The sequence below is a fragment of the Theropithecus gelada genome, chromosome 1, assembly GCF_003255815.1.
Source record: "Theropithecus gelada isolate Dixy chromosome 1, Tgel_1.0, whole genome shotgun sequence".
NCBI classification, from domain to species: Eukaryota; Metazoa; Chordata; class Mammalia; order Primates; family Cercopithecidae; genus Theropithecus; species Theropithecus gelada.
The window spans coordinates 137,251,829-137,274,231 of NC_037668.1; the positions used below are offsets into that span (position 1 = coordinate 137,251,829).

The 22,403-nt window shown below is 54.5% G+C and overlaps 1 protein-coding gene across 2 annotated transcripts in view; it reads right to left on the reverse strand.

Moving 5' to 3' along the window:
• OBSCN (obscurin, cytoskeletal calmodulin and titin-interacting RhoGEF) overlaps positions 1–22,403 on the reverse strand; it is a 162,841-nt gene that overhangs the window by 73,261 nt on the left and 67,177 nt on the right. For both annotated transcript variants that reach the window (XM_025402023.1, XM_025402032.1), the window contains exons 28-43: positions 22,113–22,379; positions 21,755–22,021; positions 21,403–21,669; positions 20,034–20,306; positions 18,955–19,221; positions 18,471–18,737; positions 15,922–16,194; positions 15,236–15,502; positions 14,319–14,585; positions 13,955–14,218; positions 13,388–13,651; positions 10,089–10,364; positions 9,477–9,740; positions 8,648–8,911; positions 7,854–8,117; positions 7,226–7,489 (exon numbers count right to left, since the gene is read on the reverse strand). In XM_025402023.1, the coding sequence (XP_025257808.1) occupies positions 7,226–7,489; positions 7,854–8,117; positions 8,648–8,911; positions 9,477–9,740; positions 10,089–10,364; positions 13,388–13,651; positions 13,955–14,218; positions 14,319–14,585; positions 15,236–15,502; positions 15,922–16,194; positions 18,471–18,737; positions 18,955–19,221; positions 20,034–20,306; positions 21,403–21,669; positions 21,755–22,021; positions 22,113–22,379 (4,275 nt within the window). The remainder of the gene's footprint in view (positions 1–7,225; positions 7,490–7,853; positions 8,118–8,647; positions 8,912–9,476; positions 9,741–10,088; positions 10,365–13,387; positions 13,652–13,954; positions 14,219–14,318; positions 14,586–15,235; positions 15,503–15,921; positions 16,195–18,470; positions 18,738–18,954; positions 19,222–20,033; positions 20,307–21,402; positions 21,670–21,754; positions 22,022–22,112; positions 22,380–22,403) is intronic.

The window sequence follows — 22,403 nt, forward strand, 5'->3', positions numbered from 1 at the left end:
GCAATCCAAGCAAACAAATTCAGACTTTGGTACCAGGAGTGGGGTGCCAAAGGAACAAAACCTATAAATGTGGACGTGGCTTTAGAACTTCGTAATGGGAGGTAGCTGAAAGATATTTCAGGCGCATGCCAAAAAACAGTGTTTGCAGGCAGCAATTGTTGGTGAAAACATGGGTGTTAAAAGTGATTCTGGTCAAGCCTCAGATGACAATGGGAGACATGTTATTAAAAACTGGAGAAAGACTATCATTGTTATACAGTGGCCAAAAACCTGGTCAAATTTTATTCTAGTGTTCTATGGAAGGTAGGACTTGCAAACAACAAAATTGGATATATTTACCTGAGGAAGTTTCTAAGCAAAGAATTGAAACCATAGCCTGGTTTCTGTCTAATATGAAAATGTGAGAGGAGACAGATAAAATTCAAAAAGGATTTGTTAAGCAAAAAGGAACCAGAACTTGAAGATACAGAAAAATTTTCAGGCTATACGTACTGCAAAAAAAAAAAAAAAAAAAAAAAAAATTGAGAAAGCATTATTCTGGGAGAATATCAATGCTGGACAACCATTTGCTAAACAGATCAGGTGTGTGGTTTATGGATCCATTCAGCCTTCTCAGCAGAAGTCAGTAATAAAAATGAGATCATCAAGGAAAGATCTGTGGAAAACTCTTGTCTGGTGGCTTTGATCCACATAGATCGCATGGGACACAGTTTTTGAGACCTTTATACCAGAGGAAATGCTGTGCTAGCTTGAATTGATTGGAACAGAGATGGGACAAAATGAATGAAGGATGTCAGACTTCTGAGAATCCACAGGATGGGCCAATAGAGCTACATGGATATAAACATGATATTCCGCAAGAAAAAGGAATAATGACCCCAAAATTGGTTCAGGGGTTGACAGGAATGGCACTATAACCAGGGGGTAGAGGGCACAGGCTCCAGAAGTAAGGCTGTCTCCTCCTCAGTTACAGAGAGCCAGACACCTCCACTCAGGGCTGAGGGGGTAGAGTTGCAATCCTATTGGGTCCAGAGGACAGGGCATTAATCCAAAGCCTTAAAACCTAATGATATTTGTCCTGCTAGGGTTACATCTTGCTTGGGACCCATGACCCATTTCTCCTTTCCAGTTTTTCCCTGATTAAGAATGTCCATCCTGTGCCTGTCCCACCATTGTGACTTCAAAGCAAATAACTTGTCTGATTTCTCAGCCTCACAGATGAAGAAAAATTTTGCCTCTGGATGAGTCACACTTTGTCTCCCTCACAGTTGACTCAGATTATATTTAGAGGTGATTTGGACTAGTTGATACTGAAATGGGCTAAGATTTGGGACTGTTAGAAAGAAGTAAACATATTTCGCATGTGAGAAAGGCCATGAATTTTGACAATCCACATGGTGGAGTGTTATGGTCTGAATTGCACCTCAGAAAAAATGCATATGTTGAAGTCCTAACCCCCAGTACACTTCAGAATGTCACTGTATTTAAAGACAATCATTGAAAGGTAAAATGAGGTTGTTAGGGTGGTTCCAAATCCAGTATGACTGGTGCTCTTATAAAAAGAGGTTATTAGGACACACATATGCACACAGAGGGACAACCATATGAAGACACGGGGAGAAGACAGCCATCTACAAGAAGAGAGGAGCTGACACTTTGGTCTTGAGATTTCAGCCCACTTCTGAGAAAATAAATCTCTGTTATTTGAGCCACACTGTCTGCAGTGATTTGTTACGTTAGCCTGAGCAGATGAAGACAATACTCCTTTAGAAGCTTAGAATGACCACAAGGATCAATCAAAACACTCACCAGACTGAAGAGGAGCCTGGCCTAAGCCATTGCTATGTCTGTCAAAGGACACATTTCCTGACCTCCGTGCCTGGGGCCCAAGAGCTGGTGGACATCCACAGGCCCTTGCAAGATGGCAGGGGCCCCAGACAGCTCTCCTGGACCCTGACACCTGTCTGCTGCTCTCCCTGTCCTGACCCCTGGGGTCTGTATGCCCAGGCCCTAGATGAGGTCATCCAAGTGGGTTCTCAGTGTGCATTTGTCGGATGGACCACACAGATGAGTGACTGAATAAAATGTCAACGACATTGAGAGACACTGGGAGAGCACAGACCATGTGGGTTAAGTTGGGGAAGACAAAAGTCATTCAGGTGGTCACATGTGGTCTTTACCCCTGACAGTGAGCGTGGCCGAGGTCCTCTCCTGCTCACATATGCACGAGTATTCTCCAGCATCTGCTACGACCAGGCCATGAATCTGCAGCTGACACCTGGTCCCATCCTGCTTCAGGCTGTATCTGTCCCCATCTCTGAGGGTGTTGGGCCCCTTTCTCCACTCCACGGGGGCCGCCTTTCTTAGCTTACATTGCAGTGTCACTGTAGTCCCTTCTGTGGCCTTCTGACTTCTCATATCCTCTATGAATCTGGCAGGCAGGGCTGAGAAGTACCAAACAGTCACTGATATCATCAGACTGTCTGGAGGATTTTCTGGACAGAACATGGACACCAATAACGAGCCGCACAAGCCACCAAAGGACCACAGCAAGATGAGCAATATACAAACAATGAGAAGGCAAATGGCCCAGGAGGCACAGAGAACACACAGGGACATGCATGAGCAGGACATCTCCTGATGAGAAGGGGAGGCAGGAGAAACCTAGAGGGTCCCAGTTAGAGGACAGACAATCACAGGGTTTCCACAGGAGCTGTGTCACATTTGGAGGCAGAAGGTGGTGACACAGAGAGGTATACACACCAAGCCACAAGCCCACATGGCCACACAGGATCTTTACCCCTGACAGTGAGTGTAGCTGAGGTCCTCTCCTGCCCACACACGCAGGAGTACACCCCGGTATCTGCCATAGCAAGGCTATGAATCTGCAGCTCACACACAGCCCCTTCTTGTCTCAGGCTATATTTGTCCCCATCTCTGAGAGCCTCGAGGCCTTTCCTCCACTCCACAGGGGCTGCCTTGCTCAGTTCACATTGCAGTGTGGCTGTGGCCCCTTCCATGGTCTCTTCATTCCTCAGACACTCTGTGAACTTGGCGGGCAGGGCTGGTAGAGGGATCAGAAAGACATGGACACAATTACACTGAGCACATGAAAAAGACAGGACATGGATGGCACAGAGAAGACACAAACCCCAACTGGACACAGACCACATGCAGGGTATGCCAAGCACAGGCTGTAGATTCCCTCTGTTCAGCCTGGTAACATCACAGTCATGGCCCCTTCGTGGGCTCCTCAGGTCTCAGAGATAACATGAATCTGGCATGCAGGGCCAGAGAGAGTCAGAAAGCACAGAGAACATTAAACTCCTTGGAAAGCGCTGGTAGACAGGACATGACAAGATGAAAGAAAGACACAATCCAATAGGACAGGGCCCACAGTATCACAGGAGTGGGAATCTGGATGTAGATGAGCTTCTTCTGGTTCCTTCAGCAGCCCAGGAAGCTGGAAGGGATAGCATGGCATGATGTGAAGAGTGTGGCAGTCTGGGGGAGACCATGCAATGGGCAGAGATTGACGGCAGGAAGTGAACAACTGGACACCAGAACGCAGATCTGGACACATGGACTTTACCCCTGATGGTGAGCGTGACCGAGGTCCTCTCTTGTCCACATATGCACGAGTATTCCCCAGCATCTGCCACAGACAGGTCATGGATCTGCAGCTCACACTTTGTCCCATCCTGCTTCAGGCTGTATCTGCCCCCATCTCTGAGGGTCTCAGGACCCTTCTTCCATTCCACAGGGGCCACCTTGCTCAGCTCACACTGCAGTGTAGCTGTGGCCCCTTCTGAGGCCTCCTTGGTCTTCAGATCTTGAGTGAATCGTGCAGGCAGGGCTAGGAAGGGTCACATGGACAGAAGCCATCAAATCCACTGGAGGATCTGAGGGACACAACCTGATTATCCAGGAAGGAAACAGAAGTAGATCTCGAGGACATGGGATAAGGTGGACCAAAGACTGTGCGAGACTGAGGTCTTCCTGTGTTCTGCCTGTGAGGTGCAGATTGACTGGGAGATGAGCTCCATCCTGGATCTATTCTCAAAGGACATCTTGTCCTACCCATGTCCTATCGTTCTAGGAAGCAAGACAGGCTCCTCTAAATTCCACATATGCAATAATGTGACACATCTCTCTCTTCTCTCTCTCCAGTCTCACAGGAGGCACCTCCTTGTCCTGACACCTGCTTCCCCATTCTCATACAGGAGATACCCATCCCAGGCAGGGCTTCCATCCAGCACTACTCATGCATGGGCATACCTCGGCTCACTGCCAACCATACCAGCCCACACAAGGACCTGCTGTCTCCACCTCACTGCTCCTGTCCTGACTTTACTGGATACACATTGCCTTGGCTCAATCACCAAAACCCCCAACAGACTCCAGATATGGCTTCGACACCACACCTCTGACCCTTCAACCTGCTGTCCTCTCTTGCTTCCTGACTCTAGGTAGAGTGACAGCTCACAAAGTACAATGGAGCAAGCCCCACCCTGGTTACCCCCTGTTACAGTCTGATTGTGTCCCCCTAAATTCATATGTTCAAACCTAACCTCTGGAACCTCAGAGTGTGACTGTATTAAAGATAAGGCCTTTAAAATGGTAACTAAGGTTAAATGAGGTTGTTAGGGTGTGCCCAAATCCAGTATGACTGGTGTCCTTATAAAAAGAGGATATTAGGACACAGAGACACACTGAGGGGTGACCACGCGAAAAAACAGAAGACTGCATCAACAAGCCAAGGAGAGAAGCCTCAGAGGAAGTCAACCTAATAACACTTCACCTCAGACTTCTAGTCAAAAATCTAACAGAAATATTGGTACCAGGAGTAGGGTGCCATTGTAACAATTATCTAAAAATGTGGAAGTGGAAATCTAGATTGCTGTGAACAACCTGTTCATGTAAAGATGGACATTAAAAATGCTTCTGGTCAGACCTTAGATGGAATTAAAGAACAGGTTATTGGAAAGTGGAGGAAAGGTGATCCTCGTTATTACATGGCAAAGAACTTGTCCAAATTGTGTTGTTGTGTGTAGAAGGTAGGACTAAGAAACAATAAAATTTTGCATGTTTAATTGAGGAAATTTCTAAGTAAAGTGTTGAAGGTGCAACCTGTTTTCTCTCTGCTGCTTATTGTAAAGTGCAAGAGGAGGGAAATAAATTGAAGAAGGAATTGTAAATAAAAAAGGAACCAATACTTAAAGCTTTGGAAATTTTTCAGCCTAACCACATGGTAAAAAATGAGAAACTGTGTTCTGAAGAGAACATCAAGGGTGTGGCTAGACAACCATTTGCTAAAGCACCAGGTGTGCAATTTATGGATCCAATTAGTCATCTCAACAGAAGCCAGGAATAGAGATGCAGTTATCTGGAAAAGCCTCTTGTCTGATGGTGTGGACCTCCATGAATTGCATGGGAGGCCAACTCAGTTTTTGATAATCTTATACCAGCAGATTGGAGTGAATTGGATTGAGGTGGGATAAAATGAAGGAAGGCTATCAGACTTCCGGGATTCACCAGGATGAGCTATTATCACTATATGGCTGCAAACATGTCTTATCCTTCAAAATAAAAGAATGGCCCCAAAGGCATCAGCAGGGCTGTCACTGCCACTAGAGGTCCAGGGATCAGGACCACCTCTTCCCAGAACAGAGGGGGAAGAGGTTGTTACCCAAGGATGAGTGCATAAGATATTACCCAGGTCTGAGAGATTGGGGACAACACTCTGGTTGGCATGGAGGACTGGAATTAAGTCAAAGAGAATTATTTTTCAGGCTTTTAGAAAAAAAGTAGAGATGGGGTCTCACTGTCACCCAGGCTGGAGTGCAGTACAATTATAGCTCACTGCAGCCTCAAACTCCCAGGCTCAAGTGATCTTCATGCCTCAGCCTCCCCAGTAACTGGAACCCCAGGTGTGCACCACCACATCTAATACTTTTTTTTTTTTTTTTTTTTTTAGAAAAAGGGTCTTGCTATATTTTCCAGACTGGTCTAGAATACCTGGCCTCAAGTAATTCTCCTGCCTCGGCCACCCAACGTGCTAGGATTATAAAAGTGAGCCACTGTACTGAGTCACCAGCCTTAAAATCTAGTGAAATTTGCTCTGCTAGGTTCAGACCTGCATAAGATCCAAGACCCACTTTTTCTTTCCAACTTCCCCTCTTTTGAACAGGAACGTCTACCCTATGCCTGCACATTGAATTTTTGAAGCACAAAACTTGTCTGGTTTCATGCTTCACAACTGAAGAAGAATTTTGCCTCAGAATGTCATACTTCACCTCCCTCACGCTTGACTTAGATGACATTCAGATGAGATTCTGATTTTGAGTTGATGCTGGAATGGGTTAAGATTACGGGCTGTTAGGAAGGAGTAAATGTATTTTGCATGTTAGAAGGTAATTACTTGTGGGAAGCCAGAGGGCAGAATGTCATGGTCTGAATTGAGTCCCCTCCCCAAATCCGTATGTTGAAATCCTAACTCCTAGTACTTCACAATGTCACAGTACTGAAATAGGATCTCTGAAAGGTAAAATGAGGTTGTTAGGGTGGGCCCAATCCAATATGACCAGAGAGTATCTACAAGCCAAGAAAAGAGGCCTAAGGACAAACCAACTGAGTGACCCCTTGATCTTGGAATTTCAGACTCCAGAAGTCTGAGAAAATAAGTATCTGCTGTGAAGTTACCCAGATGTAGTGCTCTGCTGTGTCCGCCGAGCAGACAAAGGCAGCAGTCCTTCAGGAGCCTGGCATGACCACAAGAACCACTCAAACACTCTCAGCAGATTTAGTGGAGCCTGGCCTGACCACCTCCTCAGTGAGTCCCCAAACCTACTGTGCATGTCCATCAGCAGAAACACAGGCCCTCACCTCTAGGCCTGGGTCCCCAGAGCCCGCGCACATGTGCAAGCCCCAGCAAGATGCCAGTGGCCTCAGACAGTTCTCCTGGACCCTGACGTCTGTCTGTGGAGCTCTCCTTTGGGTCCCTGCCCTATTCACTCTTGAAGTCCATATTCCCAGGCCCTAGATTAAGTCATCCAAGTGGGTTCCATGTGCATTTGTGGGATGTATCACACAGGGGAGTGACTGAATGAGTCACTTGAGGCATTGTCTTGAGGCAATGACATCAACAGGCATTGGGAGAGCACAGAACATATGGGTTAGGCGGGAGGAGACAGGAATCACTCAGGTGGCCATATATGGTCTTTACCCCTGATGGTGAGCGTGGCCGAGGTCCTCTCCTGCCCACACACACACGAGTACTCCCCAGTGTCTGCCACGGACAGGCCACGAATCTGCAGCTCACATCTGGTCCCGTCCTGCCTCAGGCTGTATCTGTCCCCATCTCTCAGGGTCTCAGACCCCTTCCTCCACTCCACGGGATCCGCCTTGCTCAGCTCACACTGCAGCACAGCTGTGGCCCCTTCTCTAGCCTCCTGGTTTTTCACATCTTCTATGAATCTGGCAGGCAGGGCTGGGAAGGACCAAGCAGTCATTGAGATTATTAGACCATCTGGAGGACTCTGTGGACAAGACATGGACACCCACAAAGAGCCACACAAACCATCAAAGGACCACATGTGAAAGAGCAAACAAACGTACACATGGGGAGGAGGCAAATGGCCCCAGAGGAACACAGAACACACAAGCAAAAGGATATGAGCATGAGGACACCTCCTGGATAAGAAGGGAGGCGGGAGATGCCCAGAGGACCCCAGTCAGAGGACAGACAACCATGGGGTTGCCACAGAACCATGCCACATTCGAAGGCAGAAGGTGGTGACACAGAGATGTGGAGACACTAAGCCATGGTCCACATAGCTACACACGATCTTTACCTCTGACAGTGAGTATGGCTGAGGTCCTCTCCTGCCCACACACACACGAGTACTCGCCGGCATCCACCACAGTCAGGCCACGGATCTGCAGCTCACATCTGGACCCATCCTGCTTCAGGCTGTGTCTGTCCCCATCTCTGAGGCAGTCATGCCCCTTCCTCCACTCCACCGGGGCCACCTTGCTCAGCTCACACCACAGTATGGCCGTGGCCCCTTCTGTGGCCTCTTCATTCCTCAGACCCTCTATGAACTTGGAAGGCAGGGCTGAAGAGGTCAAAAGACACAGATATAATCATATTCTCTGAGCACATGGAAGAGATAGGAATGACATGGATGGCACAGACAAGACACAGAACCCAACTAGGCACAGGCTGCATGGGGGTGTGCTGAGCACAGGCTGTGGACTGGGACTTCTCTTAGTACAGGCTCTACAGCACATGGCCACGGCCCCTCCTGTGGCCTCCTCACATCTCAGCCTTTATAGGAATCTCTGGCACCCAGGCCCAGAGAGGGTCAGAAACACATGAAGAACATCAGGGGACAGAATGTGACAGGATGGAAGACACAGAATCCAACGTGACGATGTTGACAGAGTCTTCAAAGGCACACAGTGGGAGCCGGCTAGAGAGGCTGCTTCCTCCTGCTTCCTACAACAGCCCTGGAGGCTGGAAGAAGCTTGTGCAGTTACACAGGCAGGCACAGACATGGGGAGAGAACGCAGCATGGGCAGAGACAGATGGCGTCAACATGTGGACACCAGAGCATGGCGCTGCTTGGCCACGTGTGGCCTTTACCCCTGACGGTGAGCATGGCTGAGGTCCTCTCCTTCCCGCACATGCACAGGTACTCCCCAGCATCCTCTGCCACCAGGCCGCGGATCTGCAGCTCACACCTGGCCCCGTCCTGCATCAGGCTATGTCTGTCTCCATCTCGGAGGGTCTCATGCCCCTTCCACCACTCCACAGGGGCCACCTTGCTCAGCTCACACCGCAGTGTGGCCGTTGCCCCTTCTGTGGCCTCTTCGTTCCTCAGACCCTCTGTGAACTTGATGGGTAGCGCTGGAGGAGGATCAGAATATATGAACACAATCTTGCTCTCTGAGCACATGGAAGATACAGAACATGGATGGCAAAGAGAAGACACAGAACCCATTTGGACACAGGCCACATGTGGGATGTGCTGAGCACAGGCTGTGGACTGGGGCTTCCCATGCTCCAGCCTGTCAGCACTGTAGCTGTGACTCCTTCCATGGCCTCCTGAGTCCTCACACTTTATGTAACTCCGGCTGCCAGAGCCAGAGTATGTCAGACACACACAAGGACCATGAGAGCCTCTGGAGCACTCTGGGGGGAAGGACAGGACAGCGTGAAGGGCAAGGTACAGAAGCCAACAGGACAACATGATGGAGCCCATCCTTGTAGGCACATGGGGTGGAAGCTGGCTGCAAGGCTGGTTTCTCCTGGTTCCCACAATAGCTCTGGAGGCTGGAGGAGACCCTGCAGAGTGATGGGAACAGGGTGGCGCAGATGCAGGGAGAGCACATGGTGTGAGTACAGACAGACGGCATGACATCAATACATGGACACCAGAATATGGCTCTCCTTGGCCACATGTGGCCTTTACCCCTGACAGTGAGCATGGCTGAGGTCCTCTCCTGCCCACACACACACGAGTACTCCCCAGTGTCTACCATGGACAGGCCACGAATCTGCAGTTCACATTTGGTCCCATCCTGCCTCAGGCTGTATCTGTCCCCATCTCTCAGGGTCTCAGACCCCTTCCTCCACTCCACAGGGGCTGCATTGTTCAGCTCACACTGCAGCATGACTGTGGTTCCTTCTCTGGCCTCCTGGTTTTTCACATCTTCTATGAACCTGGCAGGCAGAGCTGGGAAGGACCAAGCAGTCGCTGAGATCATCAGACTGTCTGGAAGACTCTGTGGACGGGACATGGACACCCACAAGGAGCCACACAAACCACCAAAGGACCACACGTGAAGAAGCAAATAAACATTCACATGAGGAGGAAGCAAATGGCCTGGGAAGAACAGAGAACACAAAGGGATCAGCATGAGCATGAGGACACCCCCTGGACAAGAAGGGTAGGCGGGAGACAACCGGAGGACCTCACTTGGAGAAGAGACAACCCCAGGATTGCCACAGGGGCTGTGCCACATTGGAAGATGAGAATGACACGGTGACATGTAGATACCAAGCCACGGGTCCACAAGGCCACACATGATCTTTACCCCGATGGTGAGCGTGGCTGAGGTCCTCTCCTGCCCACACACACACAAGTACTCCCCGGCATCCGCCATGGCCAGGCCACAGATTTGCAGCTCACACCTGGTCCCCTCCTGCCTCAGGATGTATCTGTCCCCATCTCTGAGGTTCTTGGGCCCCTTCCTCCACTCCACAGGGGCCACTTTGCTCAGTTCACACCACAACATGGCTGTGGCCCCTTCCACAGCCTCTTCATTCCTCAGACCCTCTGTGAACTTGGCCAGCAGGGCTGGGGGATCAGAAAGAGATGGCCACAATCACACCCTCTGAGCCCACAGAAGAGACAGGACATGGACAACACAGAGAAGACAGGGAAGCTATCTGAACACGGGCCACTCCTGGGGTGTGCTGAGTACAAGGTGTGCACTGCGGCTTCCCACGGTCCAGCCCGTTAGCATCACGGTGTGGCCCCTTCTGAGGTGTCCTCAGGCCTCATACTTTCTATGAACCTGGCTGGTAGGGCTGGAGAGGACACAAAGACCATGAGGCCCTCTGGAGACACCTTGGGACACTCAGCAAGGACACACTCCAACTATGGAGGAAACTAGGAATTAAAGCATGGACACGTGGACGTGAAACAGTGCCCTGGGAGCAGAGAACAGATTGGCCACGGACACGCAGGGGAAAGCCGCCCAGGACGCAGAAGAGCTGGAATCCTAGCAGGGACCCCAAGATGATGGCAGACACATGCAGTGGCCACAAGACCCATGACATGGGGAGGAAGAGACAGAACCAAACAGGATCTCCCCATCCCCAAGGTCTTCTGCAGCCCATCCTGGCTCAGACTGAATCTGTCATCACGCTCAAGGGCCCAAGACCAGCCTGGTGGCTCAGTTACACTATACTGTGGCCCAAGCCCCATTCTGTGGCTCCCTATTTTATAGCTCCTTCATAATTTTTTTCTTCTTTTTCAGACAGGGTCTCAGTGTTGCCTAGGCTGGAGTGCAGTGGTGCCATCACAGCTCACTGCAGCCTCAAACTTGTGGCCTCAACCAATCCTCCCACCTCAGCCTCCTGAGTAGCTGGGACCACAGGTGTGCACCACCACAACCAGCTAATTTTCATATTTTTTGTAGAAATAGGGTCTCCCTGGGTTGCCCAGGTTGGCCTGGAACTCTTGAGCTCAAATGATCCTCCTGCCTCGGCCTCCTAAAGTGCTGGGATTACAGGTGTGAGCCACCGTGCCCAGCCTCATGATCTTGATGAATAGCTGGAGGAAAAAGACACAAAATCAGCTGCCTAAAAATCTCCCACAAAATCATCCAGGCTCCTGCTTCTCATCAGTTCCTGCTGCTCCTGTGGCCAGAGCCCAGGGCAGACAGGGAATAAGGAGCCTGCTGCTGGGAGAAAGGAGGGTGCCACCCTCCACCTTGACCGTCACCCTGTGTTCATGATGCAAGCAAGAACCCCACGCAACAGGTGCCTTGGTGCATGGGTCCAGCAGATAAGAAATGACCAAACGAATACATGAAGGAACGGTCCACCCGGACATGCCCTGCATGCAGGAGATAGCCATGGACCACAGGGACAGACAAGGGCCACTGTCTCCTGTGCACTGAAGCTGGGTGGCTTCCCAGCCCACCAGATGGAGACTGGAGCCTCAGAGTGCCCAGCTGCATCCCCTGGACGCCCCCAGGGAACTGCAGCTCAGAGCATCCTTGGGGCTTCGGGGTCCAGTGGAAACTTCCAGCATGCAAGGGTGCCCTCTAAGGAGGGGGTCCAGCAGGGCACCCACCACCTGAAACTTCCCTGGAACTCGCCCACTTCTGGAAGCAACTGCCTCAGGCAGCCGGCAAGGGTCCACTCGGGTCATCTGCTCTTCAGCCACCCGTCTGAGGAGGCACTGGCATCCAGACAGCCATGCCTGGCCCCCAGAACCTGCCCCTTCACTGGCCTGAGGGATCCCTCCTTGCGGTGTGACGGGAGCCCACCAGAGTCCTGGGCAAGAAAGTCCTCGAGCTTGGGAGAGTCCTTCCCTGCATTCCCTCTAAGGTGCTCGGGCCCTCCACCCGGGCCGGCTTTATCCCATGTGCTTTCCCTGACAGAATCAAGCCAGGCCAAGGCCCCGAGCACCTGCACACGTCGCACCACACCACCAGCCACACCGGGCCATGGGTCCCAGCTCCACAGACACAAAAGGCCAGGCCTGCAGGGCTCTGTCCCTTCTGCTAACACTGGTGGCTTGAGGCTGGAATCCTCTCCTTGCTGTGACTGAGAGGTTCAGGGCCCAGGGTGAGTTCTGCAGCCTCATGTCCCTAGGGCACCCAGCCATGGCTGAGATCCACTCCCACCCCCCACACATGACGACACCCTAGATCCACTGCAGGCAGGCCACAGGGCTCCGGATGTCCCGTCTTGGTCAAAGCCCCCATCTTGGATCGTCTTGGGCCCCTTCCACCACTCCACACAGCTGCTCTGCTTGGCTGACACATGAAGAGTCACTGTGGCTGCTCCTCCCCACAGTCACCCCCATCACCTCCTCCTCACAGTCACCTCCATCACCTCCTCCCCACAGTCATCCCCATCACCTCCTCCCCACAGTCACCCCCATCACCTCCCCCCCACAGTCACCCCCATCACCTCCTCCCCACAGTCACCCCCATCACCTCCCTCCCACAGTCACCTCCATCACCTCCTCCCCACAGTCACCCCCATCACCTCCTCCCCACAGTCACCCCCATCACCTCCCCCCCACAGTCACCCCCATCACCTCCTCCCCACAGTCACCCCCATCACCTCCCTCCCACAGTCACCTCCATCACCTCCTCCCCACAGTCACCCCCATCACCTCCTCCCCACAGTCACCCCATCACCTCCTCCCCACAGTCAACCTACCTCTCTCCTCCTCACAATGGACCCTCCCCTCCCTGGCTGTGCACTCCAGCCCACGTGCCATCTCCCCACTCCTTTCTGTGTTCCATTTCTGGGGCTCCTCCTGATTGCCTTCCTGCCTTCCTGGTGTTAACCCTGGAGAAGATCTATGATCTCACTTTTGTAATGATTTGGTTCTCCCCATATCCTCTGTCTCTGCCTACAACCCCACAGGGCTCAAGCAGCCCTCTCTTCTCTGCTGTCTTACTGCTCCTAAGACGGGTAACACGCAGCAGGTGTGAGGAATCCCTACTGAAGGAATGATTCAGGAACCCCATGCAGAAACAGGGAAGGCCATAGCGCAGACATGGGCACACGGCAGGAATGTGCACACCCACTCGGACACAGCCACCCATGCACGTGGCCAGAGGCAGTCATTACCCTTCACGGTGAGAGTGGCAGAGGTCCTCTCCTCCCCACACACACAGGAGTACTCCCCAGCATCTGCTACGGCCAGGCCACAGATCTGCAGCTCACACACAGTCCCATCCTGCCTCAGTCTGTGTCTGTCCCCATCTCTGAGGCTCTCACGGCCCTTCCTCCACTCCACGGGGGCCACCTTGCTCAGCTCACACCGCAGTGTGGCTGTGGCTCCTTCTGTGCTCTCTTGGTGTCTCAGTCTTCCTATGAAGTGGGCAGGCATGGCTGGGGAGGGATGGACAGACAGACATGCAGTAGATCAGACTCTGGGAAGCACAGGGGGACAGGCAATGGCGAGATGGAGGATAAGACAGACTCCCACAGGACAGGTCCCAGGGTGCCTCGAGGGTAGGAGTCTGGCTGCAAATGCCGGGTTCTCCTGGTTCCTTCAATAGTCCAGAAAGCTGGAAGGGATTCCGTGATGTGCTGGGAAGGGCATGGCACAGTTGGGGGAGACTGGAATTGGTGCAACTGACAGCAGAGGTAAAGAATTGGACACTGGCCACGACTCTGGACACAGGGTCTTACCCCTGATAGTGAGTGAGGCTGAGGTCCTTTCCTCTCCACACACACACGAGTACTCCCCAGCATCCACCATGGCCAGGCCACGAATCTGCAGCTCACACATGGCCCCGTCCTGCCTCAGGCAGTATCTGTCCCCATCTCTGATGGTCTCGGACCCCTTTCTCCACTCCACGGGGGCCGCCTTGCTCAGCTCACACCGCAGCGTGGCTGTGGCCCCTTCTGTGGCCTCCTTGTTTCTCAGTTTCCCGATGAACTGGGCAGGCAGGGCTGCAGGAAGGTCAGACACAGAGAACATCGTCTTTGCTCCCCTGCATTGGAGGAAGTGGCATCTTTGGGCCACATGGGCAGGGTGAACAGAGATGCTTACCAGTCACCGTGAGGGTGGCAGAAGTAGTCTGGTCCCCGAAGGAGCATGAGTACCGCCCGCTGTCCTGCGGCCGGAGGTTGCGGACCACCAGCTCCAACACAGCACCTTCCTGGCGTAGGCTGTATTTGTCACCTGGCCTCAGGACATTGTCTCCACAGCACCATTCCACGGGCGCAGCCACAGATGACAGCACACAGCGCAGTGTGGCAGCACCACCCTCCCGCACCTCCAGGTCCTTCAGGGCCTCCTGGAACCGCACTGGCCGGGCTGCAGACAGGCACAGGCTCAGCTTGCCCTCCCCCGACTGGTCCACTAGGGATCCCCTATAGGTGGTGGAGGGCTGGGGACATCAGCTGCAGGGTCCCCCTTCTCCTTTGGGGCCTGTGGCAAGGACCTCGAGACTTCTGGAAAGGGGCAGCTCTGAGGGTGAGGGATAGAAACGGTGAACCAAGCAGGAGAACAGAAGGGTGGGGTGTCAGGGACCTGTGCCCCCAAATTCACAGTTGGAGGCCCTAGCCCAGACCTCAAAGCGTGGTAGTGATGAGGGAAGTAAGGTCAAATGAGGTCACGGTGGGCCCTAAGCCACTGTGGCTGGCGCCTCCTAAGATGGGAGGTCAGGGACACAGGCATGCACAGAGGGACAGCCCTTCAGGGACGCAGAGGAGACAGCTCTGCAGGGCGGCTCCTGCGGGTGGCAGAGGCCAGAGCGGAAGCCAAGCAGGGTGGATGAGGTGCCAGGGAGAGCCAGGAAGGACACGGGGAGCTGTGGGCACCCCATACAGGATGCACAGGAGCCTGGGTCCTCCCACCTTGGGCTCCTTGTGGGCGCACATGCCCTGCCCTGAAGACGGTGCTGCCTGAGAAAAGAGCTGTAGGCACCTGGCCTGTGGCTAGGCTTTGGGGCTGCTGGGGCTCACCGTGCACCCTGACAATGGAGCTGCTGCAGGCGCCCCCAGTCTCACACTTGTAGCGTCCGCTGTCCTGCAGGGTGGCCCCAGTGATGAGCAACTGGGCTCGGTGGCCCTCGTGGCTCAGCTGATACCGGGCAGATCCCCGCAGGGTCTTCCCATCCTTGGTCCAGCACACAGGGCTGTCGCAGGCACTGGTCTCGCACACCAGGGTCAAGTCCTCACCCTCTGTGATGGTGGCATCTGTGAGCTCCCGGGAGAAGACACTTGGCTTACCTGGGGGACAGAGAGAGAAGCAGGAGCATGTGGGATCCTGTCGTGCTGCTGCTGGAGGGGCCAACAGGGACAAACCCTGGGTCTCACTGCAGACCAGGCAACACCCTGGCTCAGCACCCACCAGTCACCCTCACGCTGGGGCCACGCAACAGGCTGTGGAGGGAACAGGGAAGGCTCTGTGTGGCTCCTGCCCCAGTGGGGATGCAGCCTAGCCAGCGCACACCAAGAACAGTTCTGCAAACCATGCAGAAGCATTCATTCTGAAAGCCCAATTCAGCCTTCCGAGCCCCCACCCCACAGTCAGCCAAGGGTGCTTTCTCTGTGTGCCCAGGGATACTAGGCACATGGCTGAGCTGCCATCTGCCTCTCCACCTGTCTGCAGCTCTGAGCAACATGTGCAACGTGGGCATGTGACCCACCAGTGACCCGCAGGGCGGCTGAGGCCCTCTGGTCACCCGCCTCGAAGTAGATGGTGCCCGAGTCCTTGAGCGCCAGCTGCCGCAGGGTCAGCACGTGGTAGCCCCCAGGCTGGGCCTTGATCTCATTGAGCTCGTTGGCATGCAGGGGTGTCTTATCCAGGAACCAGTGCACAGGCTCGTAGTTGGCCGGGGAGATCCGGCAACGGAAGGTGGCCGAGGAGCCCTCCTGCACATCCACGTCCTCCAGGTCCTCGATGATGTGCACTCTCCGGCCTGCAAAGGCACAGCGTCCTGGGCAGGCTCAGCCAGCAGTGCTCCCCAGGACAGACACTCCCCAGGACAGAGCAAGGTGTCTGTGTTTTAACAAGTTTGCAGGGACAGAACTCCGAAAACAGTAAGTGGGTCAGAGTTTGAACGGTCTAGATACTTGTTTGAGGGCCACTCGGAGCCCCGAGTCCACCTCTCTGCACCTTGGAGGTCCTTCTGCAAGGCTTGCTGGGCGAGTCTGCAGCCTGCTGAGAACCCAGGAGAGCACACTTCTGCCCCCTATCCAAGCTGTGCTCCCAGGAGCGGTTGGCTCCCAAACCTGCATACACAGCTGTGTGTATCATTACAATTGTGCCATGAAATTAACTCTTGTAGTAACAGATGAAAGAGGAGTGTGAAAAAAAAATGGCTATAGTTATGCTGAAATTGAAATCAAATGCTTGGAAGATAAGAAATGTGAATTCCTAGAAACGAGGTTTTTTGGCTGCTGAATTAGGGATGGTAAAAGATGAGCGTTTACGAATATGGAGACAGGTCCTGCATTCAGATTCCTTCTGCATGCATGAGTGTCCTGCAGGCATAGCTCCACCTCAAAGAAGGCAACCCCAACCCGGGCAATCCACATGGATGAAGAGCTCTCATCAGTGGATGGCACACAAGGAAATGGCTTGGGCCCCTGACCAGGCCAGCCAACATCCTCATACGTTAAACTTTTATTTTATTTTATTTTTTTAGAGATGGAGTCTCACTCTGTCTCCCAGGCTGGAGTGCAGTGGCACAATCTTGGCTCACTGCAACCTCCGCCTCCCGGGTTCAAGCAACGCTCCTGCCTCAGCCTCCTGAGTAGCTGAGATTACAGACACGTGCTACCATGCCTGGCTAATTTTTGTATTTTTAGTAGAGATGGGGTTTCACCATGTTGGCCAGGCTGGTCTAGAACTCCTGACCTCGTGATCCACCTGCCTCAGCCTCCCAAAGTGCTGGGATTACAGGCGTGAGCCACTGAGCCCAGCCATGTTAAACTTTTAAAGAGCATCTTTTGTTATCTTATGACTCTCACTCTTGATGGCTTTTTAAAAAAATTAACTACGGGTACCAACTTTATTAGATCATGGGGCTTTACTGTGTTAACAGAATGCTTTCACCAGGATCACCAAATCCATTGGAGAGGAAAAATCAGTGATGATTCCTGCTTTACATTACTTCTCATGATCACAACTGGGGCCTTTCAAATACTGAACCCTGTGAACACCCTGTGGTCAGACCCCAGTAGGGACCCCCTGCAAACTCAGCTCTGGACACACCAGCCCGGGACTTCAGAGCCAAGTGAAGGCTGTGGTGAAGGGGCTGGGCCTCGCCTGCTCTGATCCCAATGTGCCTGATGACCTTGCCCTGGCCATGGACCCACTAAAGCTTGTTTTCTTATCTACAGAGTGGGGAGAATGACAGCTGTCACTTTGCCTGCCACTCAAATGTGGAGCCAAACAGTAAGATCAAACAGCCACCTGCTATGATCTGAATGTCCCCCTGGAAACTCATGTTGAAACTTAATCCCAATGTGGTAATATTAAGAGGTGGAGCCTTTAAAAGGGGATTGGGTCCCAGGTGGGAATGGATTAATCCATTCATGGATCAGTGGGTTAACAGGTTAATGTGTTAAAGTGCTTTAATGTGAGTGGTGGCTTTAAAAGAAGATGAAGAGAGGCCTGAGTTAGCACACTCAGCCCCCTCCCCATGAGATGCCCTGTGCCACCCCCTGGGGACTCGGCAGAGAGTCCCTGCCAGCAAGAGGGCCCTCACCAGATGTGGCCCCTTGACCTTGAGCCTCCAGAGCTGTAAGAAGTAACTTTATTTCATTTATAAATTACCCAGTTTCAGGTATTCTGTTGTAAACAAGAAAAAGACTAAAATGCCACTGTAACTCTCAATGACAACCCTAATGACCATCAGTTCTTCCCTGGGAGCACCTGAGGCTGCCTGGCACAGCTGAGTCAGGCTGTCCCTCTGGGATAAGGGTGACACGTTGTATGTACAGATACACACTGAGCTCACGCATGGGGGCCAGGCACATAGGGCATGTGGGAGAAATACACAGTGACCAAATCAACACACAAGTAAGTGAGCACCAGCAGCTCATTCACAGCCATGCTGGGGAGCCTCAGTGACCACCCAGCATGGTGCATCCCTCTACCCTTATGATAAGAAACTGAGGCTGGGTCTCTCCACCTCCAAGTCTCCAGTGCCGTTCAAAGCCTAGACCCGAGCACACTTGGGCACCTCACCTTGCACGAGGAGCTGGGCCTGGGACTGGGCCTGGCCGATGTCGCAGGTATAGATGTCGCTGTCTGCCTTCTCCAGGGCACTGATGGTGAGCTGCAGGGCCAGGCCGTCCTGGCTGGGCTGGTGCTTCCTTGAGGCCCGTAGCTCCAAGAGGCCCTTGCGCCAGGTCACTGTGGCCGCGGGGCGCTCCGTCTTGCACGTGAATACAGCTGTGCCTTTCTCCTCCACCTGCAGGTTGGTCAGCTCCTCTGTGAAGCAGTTTGCTTTTTCTGGGGCAGGGAGACGGAGGCAGAATAGGTGGGGCATTAGGCCTGCACAGACCCCAGGCCAGCCCTGTTATCTTCCAGGCCTGGCTGGGGAAGCTCTGGGACCTGGGTGAGCCCTTTCACTTGGGACAGAGGAGCTCAGGCTCCAGGGGTGGCCCTGTGCCCCGCTAGGGTAGAGACGCCACTCCAGGGCCACGCGTGGGGCTCCTGCAGCATTTACCTTCCACACAGAGGCTGGCTGTGCTCTTGGAAGCCTCCACCTCACACGTGTACTCGCCCACGTCCTTGAGCGAGGCCCCGCGGATGACCAACACAGCCATCGTGCCCTCACAGACCACATCGTACTTCTGGCTCTTGCGGATGGCCTTCCCATCCTTCAGCCAGCGCACAGGCGTGCCCGCCCGTGACAGCTCACAGCGCAGCTCCACGTCCTCCCCTGGCGCCACCCGCTGGTCTTCCAGGGGCTTCATGATGGCTGCCGGCCTCTCTGAAGAGAGCAGAGACAGCTGCCCTTGAAGCACAGCCAGGGCCACGGAGCCAGCCACAGATGACTGCAGTCACGGCCCCAGCCACCATCCTGGCTACAGCCATAGCTCTACGCACAGACCCAGCCAAAACCCTACCACCTTCACCATGACCAGGATTGGGGCAAGGACAAGTGTTTGAGAACACTGATTCTCTGGTGACCAAGACAACAGAACCTGCAACCCCCAAACTCTGGGACCTCGGCCCTCAGGAGCTTCAGAGTCCTGGAATGTTAGTGTCCCCACTGTCACCAGGGTGGGACTCAGGAGGCAGGAAGATCAACAACTACAGAATTTTATCCTCTGGCATCTTTCAGGCCCACGCTGGCATCCTCTGAGCGTGCCCCACCAAACTGCACCAAGTGTGCTCGTCAGGGGCGCGAACTCGGGCGCTGGCGGTGATGTCAGCAGAGCAGGTGGCTGGGCCCTCAGGCCAGTGCTGCCAGACTGGCCCTGTGAGCCACAGCTCTGGGAGCTACCAAGTGCTCAGAGCACTCAGAACACAGATTGGAAAAGAATCCAGGCCTGTATCAGAGCTCAGAGAAGAACGCAACCCCACTTCCACATGAGAACTGCCCCCAGCATCCAGCAGGTGCCTCAGGCCCTGTGGCTCCTAGAAGGGGTGCTCTGCAGCAGCTGGGGGAAGCAGGCCCCAAAAGCACCCCCACCGGCTTCTGCAGCCAGTGGGGCCCAGCTCCTGGACTCCTGGGGACAGGCCCAGGGTCCCCACTCCTCAGCCCAGGTGATAAGCCCCCGTCCGGCAGGCCCTGCCCACCTTTGACAATGAGTGAGGCCTTGGAGGTGAGGCTCCGCACAGAGAAGACCACCTCCCCAGCATCACTCGGCGCAGCCTCCCGGACCACTAGGATGTATTTTCGGCCCTGACGTGTGGCCTGGAAGCGGCTGGAGCTGCCCACCGTCTTCCCACCGACTGTCCACATGGCTGGGTCGCTGGCACTCTCATGGGACAGGACGCACTCAAAGCTGCAGCTCTCCCCCTCCAGCACCTCCACTGTCTTCAGCCTCTTGGTGATGCCCACGTGCAGATCTGCGGGCCATCGGAGACTGTCAGGCCAGGCAAGAGGACAGCACTGCCCTGGGCCAGACATAGGAAGGGCCAGACCCTGGGAGGGATCAGATCCCAAGGGACCAGACCCTGGGAGGGATCAGAGCCCACAGGGACCAGACCCCAGGAGGAGCTGGATCCCTTAGAGGGACCAGACCCCACAGGGACCAAACCCTGGGAGGTGTCAGACCCTGGGAGAGGCCAGGCCCTGTGGGGGCAGGGTGCCACGTTGCACCAGCCAATGAGTAGACACCCCTCTGCTGGAGCTGGCTGTCCCCTGGCATTTGCATAACCAACAACTCTGAGCTCCAATCAGGGTAGCAGGGAGAGGGAGGACCCATGGTCATCACAGGGAGGAGAGGAGGCACAGGACCCCATAGTCCCAGCTCCAGGACAAACTCGCGACGCCTCCTGCCCCTTCCCCATCTCGTTACAAGACTGTCAAGGACCAGCAAACAGGCTGGTTACGCCACCTGTCACCCACACCAGGATGCCACTGGGACTGTGCATACACACACAGGGGGCCAGGTAGCCACCCTGCAGTTGAGGGAACTGCCCCTGAAAAACAGGACAGACTCCAGGGCATGCACACCCCCAGTGCTGCAGGGCTGGATTCAGGGATGGCTCTACCCTGTCAGCCCAGTGGCCCTGGGGCCTTGCTGGGGCCCCATGAAGGACAGAGACATGGCCTACTCACAGCCCCTGCCTGGCATCTCGGCTTCTCCCTGGCCATCCCCACTGGTGTCCCACACTGGCCTGGTGGCTTCTGTGCAGACACATCCCTTGGTACAGGGCAACATCCCCGGGCTACGTCGGGACCACCAGGCAGGGACAGCACAGCCTCCAACCCTGGCTCCAGGACCCATCGTCCCCAGGTCCACCTGCCTGCACCCAGGCCTCACAGGACCATGTCAAGTCATGGCTCCTCTAGAAGGCTCCCCTGACCTCCCCGGCTGAGCAGAGCAGCCCTTCAATCTCAGAGAATGACGTGGGCCACCCAGGTAGTGGCCAGCCCCACATCCATGCCAATCCAGCACACCTCCCTTCCCCGAGCTCCGCCATGCCCACAGCCACACACCGTGCACGCTGACCCGGGCCTGGGTCTCCTCGGAGCCCACGTGGCAGGTGTACAGGCCGGCGTCCTCGGGGCTCAGGTCATGCACCACGAGCCCCCGCGTGCCCACCGTGTGCAGGAAGTCATACTTGTCGCTGGGGCCCAGCTGCACGCCATCTTTGCGCCACACCACATGGGCCTCGGGGTCAGAGACCTCACACTGCAGGGCCAGGGTGCCATGCTCCTCTGCGGACAGGTCATCCAGCCCCTTCAAGAACACCACCGGCTTCACTGCAGGAGGGGTAGGAGGGTGAGGGGAGCCCAGCACCTGTCCCATCTCTAGTGGGGAGCCCCGAAGACTGGTGGGATGGCTCACCTCGGACCTCCAGGTGGGCAGAGGTTGACACCTTGGGGGAGGAGGCGCATACTGTGCCTGCATCAGCACGCCGGACGCTCTTCAGTACCAGCGTGTGGCACCGGCCCCTGTGCGAGATCTCATGGAAGCTGTCGTTGTACAGGGGCATCCCGTTGAGCGACCACTCGACCTCCTCGTCCTCATGGGACAGCTCACAGGAGAAGCTGGCCCGGCCCTCCTCCATGGCCTCTGCATCCTGCAGCGGCCCTGTCACTGTCACCTCCCGTGCTGCAAGGGACACACCGGGCCTCAGTGCCCACATCACCAGGCAACCCCTCCCCAAAACCCTCTCAGTAGCCCCGTGTCCCTCATGCCCCACCTTCCACAGTGACCTCAGTACTGCTGTGGGCGCTGCCCGCCTGGCACCGGTAGATACCAGCATCGGCAGGCATGAGCCGGAGGATGCGCAGCTCGGCCATCTGACCCTCCAGGCTCATCTTAAACTTCTCAGAGGCAGACAGGGGTGTGTCATCCTTGTACCACTGCACAGCCTTGGGGGCTGGCCGGAAGTCGCAGGACAGGACCACTGACTGCAGCTCACGCCCTGTCTTGGGCTCCAACGGCCGTGTGAGGACTACAGGGATGTCTGCAGGGAGTGGAGACAGGCTGG